Source organism: Mus caroli, chromosome 8, assembly GCF_900094665.2.
Source record: "Mus caroli chromosome 8, CAROLI_EIJ_v1.1, whole genome shotgun sequence".
In the NCBI taxonomy this organism is placed as follows: Eukaryota; Metazoa; Chordata; class Mammalia; order Rodentia; family Muridae; genus Mus; species Mus caroli.
The window spans coordinates 85,280,200-85,291,945 of NC_034577.1; the positions used below are offsets into that span (position 1 = coordinate 85,280,200).

The 11,746-nt window shown below is 39.5% G+C and overlaps 1 protein-coding gene across 1 annotated transcript in view; it reads right to left on the bottom strand.

Annotated features, from left to right (window-relative positions):
• LOC110300577 (ribosome-binding protein 1-like) overlaps window positions 1-11,746 on the bottom strand; it is a 13,793-nt gene that overhangs the window by 912 nt on the left and 1,135 nt on the right. The window contains exon 2 of the mRNA XM_021170800.2: window positions 7-918. Within this exon, the coding sequence (XP_021026459.1) occupies window positions 7-918 (912 nt within the window). The remainder of the gene's footprint in view (window positions 1-6; window positions 919-11,746) is intronic.

Sequence of the window (11,746 nt, forward strand, 5' to 3'; positions counted from 1 at the left end):
CCGGACCTCGGTGCTCCTGCTCTCTGTACTCCGGACCTCGGTGCTCCTGCTCTCTGTACTCCGGACCTCGGTGCTCCTGCTCTCTGTACTCCAGATCTCTGTACTCCGGATCTCTGTACTCCCACTCGCTGTAGTTCTGCTCTCAGGACTCCCACTCTCTGTACTCCTGCTCTCAGGACTCCCACTCTCGGTACTCCGGATTTCATCACTCCCGTTCTCTGTATTCTGGATCTCAGTACTCCTGCTCTCTGTACTCTAGATCTCCCTACTCCAGATCTCTGTACCCTGGTTCTCCGTACTTCTGCTCTCTGTACTCTGGATCTCGGTGTTCCCATTCTCTGTATTCTGGAACTATGTCCTCCTGCACTCTGTATTCTGGAACTCTGTCCTCCTGCACTCTGTACTCTGGATCTTGGTGTTCCCATTCTCTGTATTCTGGAACTCTGTCCTCCTGCACTCTGCATTCTGGAACTCTGTTCTCCTGCACTCTGTACTCTGGATCTTGGTGTTCCCATTCTCTGTATTCTGGAACTCTGTCCTCCTGCACTCTGTATTCTGGATCTTGGTGTTCCCATTCTCTGTATTCTGGATCTCTGTCCTCTTGCACTCTGTATTCTGGATCTCCGTCCTGGTGCACTCTGTATTCTGGATCTCCGTCCTGGTGCACTCTGTATTCTGGAACTCTGTCCTCCTGCACTCTGTATTCTAGATCTCTGTCCTGTTGCACTCTGTATTCTGGAACTCTGTCCTCCTGCACTCTGTATTCTAGATCTCCATCCTCTTGCACTCTGTATTCTGGATCTCCGTCTTCCTGCTCTCTGTACTCTGGATCTCTGTACTCTAGATCTCCGTATTATGGATGTCAGTATTCCTGCTCTCCGTACTCCCGATCTCTGTAATCCTGATCTCAGGTTGGCACTGTTATGAGAAGGGTGCCACAAAGATATGTATAATATTCTAATAAATACTCATTTAAAAGATAATCTAATCTTTTTAAGACCTAGAAATTATTTGGCATAATAAATACCATAGGATCATTAATTTATTGGATTAAATTTATTTATGAAAGGGCATGGTGGCTCTGACTTAAAATCTCAAGAAAGCTCAACCAGTTACAAAAGCTAAACAACAAAAAACAATTATTCATAAGGCTCAATAACATCTGACCCAAAAAGGGAAAGATTACTGAATAAGAACTCAGTAAAATACAAATAACATAGTGCTATTAGTGCTATTTAGAAAACTAATTTAGAAAGTGGACATGGGAGCTTTATGTTGTCCCCCCAGAGCTTCACTGTCTAGCCACCTCTCAGTCCTCCTTCACCAGGAACATCCAGGTTAGATCCTCCCCCACCACATCCCCCTGCTCACAGAGTCCCACAGGTCATGCCCAGCTGCATGCGGTTCCCTGACTCCGCTCCACTGTCCAGTCACTGCTCTGCCCACCTTCACCAGGCCTGCTACACCAGGAACATCCAGGTTAGACCATTGCCCCTGGCCCTCAACCCCAGTCCCCTGCCTTCCAGTGTCTCCTGAGGCACACCTAGCTGCACTGAGATGTGCACTGTCCCCTGAGTTCCATTATCCAGCCCAATGCTGCCCAGTGGAGGCCTGCTGCACCAGGAACATCCAGGGACCACCAGATGTTAAAGGCCAGTATAAGAATAAAACCAACAAAGGCCAGAACAATATGGCACCCTTGGGTCACAGCTACCTTACTATACAGCAAGCTCCGGATATCCTAACACAACGGAAGCACACTTAAATGACCTTAAATCCAATCTTATAAAAGGGATAGAGGTCTTCAAAGAGGAAAACCCTTAAAGAAATACTGCAAAATACAATCAATCAGGTAGAAGCTTTTAAAGAGGAAATTAATAAATCCCTTAATGAAATACAGGAAAATACAGTTAAACAGGTGAAGGAAAAGAATGAATTAAACTGTTCAAGATCTGAAAATAGAAATAGAAGCAATAAAGAAAATACAAACATTGGAAACTCTGGAGATGGAAAACCTAGGGGAGAGAACAGTAACAGCAGAGGCCAGCATCACCAACAGAATACAAGAAATGAAGAGTATCTCAGGCATAGAAGACGTGATAGAAGAAATTGAAACATCAAAGAAAATGTTAAATCTAAAAAATTCCTGACACAAAATATCCAGGAAATTTAGGACACTATGATAAGACCTACCATAAAAATAATAGGAGTAGAAGAAGGTGAAGAAGAATCCCAGCCCCTTGGACCAGAAAATATTCTCAACAAAATCATATCAGAAAATTTCCCCAACCTAAAGAAAGAGATGCCTATGGACATACAAGAAGATAACAGAACTACAATTAGATTTGACTAGAACTAAATCCTCTCACCACATAATAATCAAAACACTAAATCTACAGGACAAAGAATACTAAAAGCTGCAAGGGAAAAAGGCCAAGTAACATAAAAAGGCAGAACTATCAGAAATACACCTGACTTCTCAAAAAAGATTCTAAAGGCTAGAAGGGCCTGGACAGATGTCTTGCAGCCTCTAAAGAAGCCACAGATCCCGACTAGACAACTATACTCAGCAAAAGTCTCAATCACCATAGGAAGATTAAACAAGGTATTCCAAGACAAAACCAAAGTTAAACAATATCTATGTACAAATCCAGCCCTACAAAAACACTAGAAGGAAAACTCCAACCCAAGGAGGTTAACTACACCCAAGAAAACACAGGAAATAAATAATTCCATACCAGCAAAAACAAAATAAGGGAAACACACACACACACACACACACACACACACACACTACTACCACCACCACCACCACCACCACCATCAAAATAGCAAGAATTAATAAATAACATCTTTCACATCAATGGACTTAATTCCCCAATAAAAGACACAGGCTAAGAGAATAATGTGAAAAAACAATCCATCATTCTTTTACATACAAGAAACATACCACAGCAATAAAGGTAGACATTATATCAGAGTAAAGGGCTGGAATTTTTTTTCAAGCCATCAGACCCAAGAAACAAGATGTAGTAGCCATTCTAATATCTAATAAAGTAAACTTTCAACCAAATTAATCAAAAGAGACAGGGAAGGACACTTCATACTCATCAAAGGAAAAAAAGTCTAACAAGATGATGTCACAATTCTGAACATCTATGCCCCAGATCCAAGGTCACCTACATTTGTAAAAGACACATTACTAAAGCTTAATTTGCACATTGAACCCCACACATTATTAGTGGGGACTTCAGTACACTACCGTTACCAATGGACAGATCATCAATTAGATAGAAACAAAGAAAACAATACCAAGAATCTACTAAACTAAGAGCTGGTTCTTTGAGAAAATCAACAACATAGACAAACCCTTAGCCAAACTAGCCAAAAGGCAGATAGATAGTTTCTAAATTAACAAAATCAGAAATGAAAAGGGGGACATAACAACAGACACTGAGGAAATTCAAAGAATCATTAGGTCTTACTGGAAAAGCCTGTACTCCACAAAATTGGAAAATCTAAATGAAATGGACAATGGAAAATATATTCTTTTGTGTTCAGGCAAAATGTTCCATTTTCTTGATAGATACAACTTACCAAAGTTAAATCAAGATCAGGTTAACAACTTAAACAGTCCTATAATCCCCCCCCCCAAATAAAGTCATTAAAACCTCCCAACCAAAAACAAACAAACAAACAAACAAACAAACAAAAAACCCCAGGGCCAGATGGTTTTAATGCAGAATTCTACCAGACTTTCAAAGAAGAGTTAATACCAATACTACTCAAACTATTCCACAAAATAGAAACTGAAAGAACATTACCAAACTCATTCTATGTGGCCACTAAAGGACTTGAAAAAGAAAGAGAATTTCAGACCAATTTCTCTTATGAACATTGATGCAAAAACACTCAATAAAATACTCACAACCTGAATCAAAAAACACATCAAAAATAGAATCCACCATGATCAAGTAGGCTTTATCCCAGGGATGCAGGAACTGTTATATATACAGAAATCCATCAACATAATCCACTGTATAAATAAACTGAAAGAAAAACATCACATGATCATCTTATTAGATGCTGAAAAGTCCTTTGACAAAATCCAACACCTCTTCATGTTAAAAGTCTTGGAGAGATCAAGTATAAACTGTGCATAATCTAAACATAATAAAAGCAATACACAGCAAGCCAATAGCCAAGATCAAATTAAATGAAAAGAAACTTAAAGTAATTCCACTAAAATCAGGGACACGACAAGACTGCTCACTCTCTCCCTATCTAGTCACATAGCACTTGAAGTTCTTGCCAGAGCAACAAGACAACTAAAGGAGGTCAAGGGGAAACAAATTGAAAAGTTATAAGTCAAATTATCACTATTTGCAGATGATATGATAGTATACATAAGTGACCCCCAAAACTCCACCAGAGAACTCCTATAACTGAGAAACATCTTCAGCAAAGTGGCTGGGTACAAAATTAACTCAAAGAAATCAGTAGTCCTCATTTATACAAATGATAATCAGGTTGAGAAGGAGATTAATGAAACAACATGCATTTAATAGACACAAATAATATAAAGTATCTTGTTATAACTCTAACCAAGCAAGTGAAAGATCTGTAAGACAATAACGTCAAGTCTCTGAAGAAAGAAATCGAGGAAGACCCCAGAAGATGAGAAGATTTCCCCCTGCTCATGGATCGATAGGACTAACATAGTAAAAATGGCCATCTTACCAAAAGCAATCTACAGATTCAATAAATTCCCATTAAAATTCCAACATAATTCTTTACAGAACTTGAAACCGTAATTCTCAAACTTCATATGGAAAAAATGAAACAAGCCATAAAAACTAACAATATCAAGCAAAAACAAAACAATAAAAAAAAAATAGCATAGCTAAAACAATTCTGTACAACAAAAAAAAATCTTCTGGAGAAATCACCATCCCTGATTTCAAGCTATACTTCCAAGCAATAGCAATAAAAACTGCATGGTATTGGTATAGAAACAGACAGGTTAATCAATAAAATAGAATCAAAATTCCAGACATAAATCCACACACCTATGCACACTTGAAATTTGACAAAGAAGCCAAAAACATACAATGGAAAAGCAAAAGCATCTTCAACAAAAGGTACTGGTCTAACAGGATGTCTGCATGTACAAGAATGCAAATAGACCCTTATCTATCACCCCTGCACAAAACTCAAGTCCAAGTGGATCAAAGACCTCAATATAAAAATGGACTGCCTTGAACACATTGTCACATTGACAAATTTCTGAACAAAATACCAATAGCTCAGGCACTAAGATCAACAATTAATAAATAGGACTTCATGAAACTGAAAAGCTGTAAGGCAAAGGACACTGTAATAGGACAAAATGACAGCCTACAGATTGGGAAAGATCTTCACCAACACTATATCAGAGGGTTAATATCCAAAATATGTAAAGAACTCAAGAAATTAGACACAAACAAACCAAATAACCCAATTAAAAAATGAGGTACAGAGCTAAACAGAGAATTCTTAACAAAGGCATCTGTAAAAGCCAAGAAGCACTTAAAGAAATATTCGATGTCCTAAGTCATCATGGAAATACAAATCAAAAAGACTCTGAAATTCCATCTTATACCCATCAGAATGGCTAAGATCAAAATTCACATGCTGGTGAGGATGTGGAGCAAGGGATACACTCCTCCATTTCTGGAGTGAGCACAAACTTGTACAACCACTTTGGAAATCAATTTGTCAGTTTCTCAGAAAATTGGAGATAGTTCTACCCCAAGACCCAGCTATACCACTCCTGGGTATACACCTGAAAGGACACTTGCTCAACTATGTTCATAGGAGCTTTATTCATAATAGCCCAAAACTGGAAACAGCCTAGATGTCCCTCAACCAAAAGAAAATGTGGTGTATCTACACAATGGAATACTGTTAAGCTATTAAAAACAAAGACATCATGAATTTTGCAGGCAAATGGATGGAACTAGAAAATATTATCTTGAGTGGAATAACCCAAAAAGACACATATGGTATATACTCACTTACAAATTGGAATTATCCATAAAGTACAGAATAACCACAAACCCAAAGAAAATAAGTAATAAGTAATAAGGAGGGCCCAAGGGAGGGTTCCTAAATCTCACTCAGAGGGGAAAAATGGTCTTTGGAGGTAAATGGACAGAATAACTGGGTGGGAGAGAGGATGAGAGGGAATAGGGAATGAGGATCAAGTGTAGAGAGAGGGAGTATGGGGAGGTGTGGGAGTGAGAATGGAAATTGGTAGGTGGCATCTTTGGGATTACCGGGAGACGTGGGACATAGAAGGCTCTGGGAACCTACAGCCTACATCCTAGCTGAGATTCCTCCAAGTGAGGTATATGGAGACTGAAGCGATCACCTCTTGTGGCCAGGTTGGACTTCTAGTGGAAGGGGGAACATTAACCTATCACAAATCCCAAAATTTGTCTTGCCTACAAGATACACAGTGATAAAGATGGAGCAGAGATTGAGGGAATAGCCAACCAATGACTGTTTCAACTTGAGACCCATTCCATGGGAGAGAGCCAACCCCTGACATTATTATTGATACTCTGCTATGCTTGCAAACAGGAACTTAGCATAACTGTCCCCTGAGAGTCTTTAACCAGCAGCAGATGGAAACAGCTGAAGAGACCCACACCAAGCATCAGGCAGAGCTTGGGGACTCTTGTGGTAGAATTGGGGATAAAATTGAGCAAGCCAGAGGGTTTAAGGACACCACAAGAAGACCTACAGAGTCAACTAACTTAGATCTATGGAGGTTCACAGAGTCTGAACCATCTTCCAATGAGCATTCAGGGGCTGGACTCAGGCTCCCTACACATTTGTAGCTGATATACAGCTTGGTCTTCATGTGGGTCTCCTAACACTTGGAGGAGAGGCTGTCTCTGACTCTGTTGCCCTCTGGATCCCCTTCCCCTAACTGGACTTCCTGGTTGGACCTCAGTGGGAGAGGGTGTTCTTAGTGTAGATGTCCCAGGGCAGGCTGGTACCTAGGAGGGGCAAGTTCTTATTCTGTAAGGAGAAGGAGAGGAGGTAATATGGAAAGGGATTTGTCAGGGTGGGACAGGGAGGAAGAGGGGGGGCTGTGATCAGAGTGTAAATTGAATGAATGAATGAATGAATGAATGATAAAAGAAGGAAGGAAGGAAGGAAAGAAGGAAGGAAGGAAGGAAAAGAGAGAGAGAGAGAGGAAAGAAGGACGGAAGAAAACATAGTATCACATACCAATAATCTCAGTGCTTGGGAAGCAGAACCAGGAAGATATTGAGTTTAAATATATATGCATGCTGCAGAAAAGCCACTATCATGGGGTGCAGGAAAAAAATTGTACTCCATCTATGTAATATATAAGCTGGGTGATCTGAGCTAAGACACTTGTACATCTCTAATCTTAATTTTTCATGATGCATAAAATGAAAACTCTGTAAAAAAAGTTATAAGGATCAAATCAAACAATGCATGAGAGGTTGTTGCAGTTCAAAGGTCAGGGACCCCGTGTACCAACACAGCAGGGAGCTGCATGTGTTGCATCCCAGACATCTAACAGGGCCTGGCACATGGTAAGCTCCCAAGAAACATTAACTAAACCCATGTTTTCAAAAACAAAGATGATTATAGGGGAAATATTTATGAAGGGATGAAGCCAAGTGTACAAGTAGAGCAGACAGTGGGGGGGGGGGGCACAAAAGTTGTATCTCTGCCTGAGTGAAAATGATTGACATCTCTCCCTTCTCAAACAAAGGCAGAGGTAATGGACACAAAGAGAGGATGGTCAAGTTGGCCAGTCTGAAACTCTGCCCTTTCTGGTTCACTGCTCCAGTCTCCCTCACCTCTCAATCCCGCTACTGATTCTTCCTAAAGCGCATCATTGCACATTGACCCACCCATTTCAGAATCATCATTAAGCTCTTACATCACAAGCTCTGATGCAGACTCCTATGTCTTCTCCTTGGTCATTAAAAAAACAGTACTGCCTTTCATTTATACTTCATGTAGCTAACCCAGGATTCTTTCTTCTGCTATCTCTCTCTGACATCTACAGTGAGCAGGGAGAAAGTCAGCAGACTGAAGGGACAGCTTAAGGATACAGTCAACAAAAATTCTTTTTGACTTCAAGTTCTAAATGATTATAGTCACATGCCTTGAGGATGGGGATCTTTTAAAACTGTGTTTATCTGAAGTGTTCTTTTTCAGTCTTATAGTCATGTATCATCATACACACAGGAATTTCATTAAAATGTTCCTCTCTGCCATACAAACCAGCTTTTATAAGCATCTGGGGAAGAGATACTTGTCTAAATGTCAACTAAAAAAACCAAACCAAACTAAACCAACCAAACAACCAAACAACAACAACAAAACCCACCCTGCCTCAGTGGGTTGCATGTTCTTAGTATTTGGCAAACATGTAGAACACCCCAAACCAAACATGTTTTGGAGCACCCAAACAAAATTAAATATGCTTAGTCTAGACAATCACTTTCAATCCACTTAATATGTTTCAGCTAATTGGTAGCTCCTCACTCCCTCCAGTCCCAGTCGGTACAGAGTAGGCAAACTGGTCAGATAAAAATCTACCTAATTTTTTCAGGAACAAACAAAAACAGTTCTACTAGACTACTAGACTAGAGAGTTGGCTCAGTAGTTAAGAGCACTTACTGCTCTTGCACGGGACCCTGGTTCACTTCCCAGAACCCACGTGGTGGCTCACAACATCTGTAACTCAAGTTCCAGATGAGTCTGATGTCCTCTTCTGACTTTGGTGGCACCAGGCACACACATGGTCGCTGTATATACATACAGGCAAAACATGTTATACACATAACAGAATTCTTTCACAAAGTTCTACTTGCAAAGAACAATATGGTAATGAGGCTTTGGTCCCTGAAGGTTACAGAAGACAAATGAGATCATGTCTCTAAAATGTGTGAAAAGGCTCCATAGAGACAGGAAAGAGAAGAATGCAAGAACCCTTTGTGTCTGAAGAGTCTCATCTCCTGAAGAACGTCGGAAATAAACTCCTTACAAATAGTGTATGTGGGAATTCTTTCTGTCAACCTCAGCCAAGATGGGTTGAAAAGTTTGTTGTTACTGCCATCATAGCAAATCTGAATCATAGCTTCAGATGAAAGATTTCCCAGGAAAAGTCCAACACAGACTCAAGACGATTAGGAACATCAGGACAAACTTCAATGCCAAGCTCAGCTCTTGGTCAGTCTTGCTCACATAAAAAGCAGAGTTCCTTGCCCCTTCCAACACTCTAAAGCCATCCTTGTGGCATTCCCTTGCTATCCTAAATTATTAATGATTTAAGTTACTTGATTTAATAATTGAATAATTTAAATAAAATAATTAATATAATTAATAAATAATTAAAAATTTAAAAATCACAAAGTACATTCTCTTTGGAGTATCCAAGCCATCAAAGTATATTAAAAAAAACAATCTCATCAGCAGTTAACACACAGTGGATTTTCATAACTTAAGAGCTCAGTCCTATGATGTGAAAACATTTATCTTGTTTCTTCATGCAAATCCTTTCTCTTAAAGGTATACAAAAATCCTATTTCTTCCTGCATTATCTCTTACACTTAACAATTATACATAAGAAAATTAATCTCTCATAAACCCTACAAAATTAGAAAACAAGACACAGAAGTTTGCCAAGAATTTTTCTGATGGGGATGTCAAAAATATTAGGTATATTCTCATCTCACAAGTGCCTGTTGGTCAGTAAATCTCCCACTCGTAGGTTCAAAATCAGCATCATTCGTGTCATAGAACTTTACTTGATGACATAACTTTCACTGAATCTCAAACATTTTCTAAAATAATCAAGTGGCAGAATTTGTCTTAGGGAAAAAACTCAAATGTCAAAGGTGGGAAGAGCTTTCCTATATATTACCTGATGAAGCCCTTGTCACACAGGGACTTTAATTAACAAATATTATGACAACCAGTGCACAAGGACTATTCTTGGTCTTTTCAGACACAATGGAAGCCCTTTTCTTTCTATGAGCTTATATCCCAGCAGCAAGCTTCCCAACAAATACGAGAAATCTGGTTATAAAAGACAATCCTCAGGTCCCACCTCAGACTTACTGAGTGTATTCCAGAAGTGGAACTCTCAGATCTAAATTTAAATTTTAAATATAACTTTAAAGCATCTCAGGTAATTCTATAGATAATAATGTTTGAGAACCCTGGTGCTAGTGGTCTGAGAGACATACGTGTGCGAAAACATGCCAGGGAAAAAATGTCAACTGGGGACATTGTCTTTTAGAGACATAAAGAGAAAAGAAAGTATCTCCCCAAAGCCCACCATGCTGGTTAACTGAGAGCTGGGGATCACTACCCTCTGGAAGCAGAGCAGCTTTCTGCAGCCTTTGCTGACATTCCTCTCATGGACTATGGAAGATATTCCAAGTGGCTTCCAAAATATGATGCATAATGTGTGTGTAGCATGATGAACATTTGACTAAGGGTGGGGTGAGAACTGTTTTCTGATAAAAAAATTTCATCGGAAAAATATAATTCTGAGAATCATATAAAACAAAACCAAAGGGAAACTGGCCTTGGTCCAGGAATCCTAGCTCCTAATGTCAGAACTCTAATTTCTTCGTTTCCACAGGAATTAATTGTGTAGCAATTTAATATAGTCAAAGGATTTTTTTTATTACTTATACCTTTGGAGGAATCAAAATATGACTGGGTTTGAGATTTTGGCTTTCTGAGCTGAGAATGCTTTATATAATGTGCTGTTTTCAACAGTTTGCAAAATAGCAAAGACTCGCTGACTCATTAATAAGTTTATTGACCATTAATAATTTATTCATGCCCCTGTGTGAGGGGCTTGCTCATCTGTAAAATGGGTACCAGACTGCATCTTATTAAACCAAAATACCCAAGGCCTTGCAAGAACTTTCTGAAATAAAGGGGTTTATTGAAGCTATTGAAGAGGCTAGGGAGAGATTCTACAACTGCCAAAGTGGGTGGATAGCTAGTTCCCCATATCTAAAAGGGCAGAGTACTTTACAAGGAAAATGTTGCTGCGTACATACTATGTACATTGAATTTACACCTGCTACTGATAACAAGGGTGGGTTTACCTGAAGCAATGAAGCCTTTGTGATGGAAGACCAAAGAGAAAAAGGCAGGACCTCTGGGTTGGTTAATGCTGCAAAGGGCATAGACTGGTGCCTAGGCAGTCAGAGCAGCATTGAATGAAGCTTTTAATGTACATTCAAGAAGAGAAAAATGGTCTTTTTGGAGCCTGTAGCTTGCTACCAAATAACATCCTATATTATTTCTCTTCTCTCACGTCCCCTGGCCCTTTGTAATCAAATGTAGGACATCTCAGAAGTTTTCTCTTATCAATCTGTCTTCCTGGTCTAGGCTCTTTCCACTCATCCATGACGCTTCCCACACTAGTACCTAACTGAGGTTTATGTGGGAGGATCACATGGGAGAATTTTTGTAAAAGTGCTCCGTAAGCTGTAAAGCACTATACAGATGAAGTGGATTATTATTAGTCTTTTATGGAACTCAGCCATAATGATGCGAAGTGACCCAGAAAAAGGGGAAGATGAAGGAGAAGAAGGAGAAGAGAAGAAGAAGAAGAAGAAGAAGAAGAAGAAGAAGAAGAAGAAGAAGAAGAAGAAGAAGAAGGAGGAGGAGGAGGAGGAGGAGG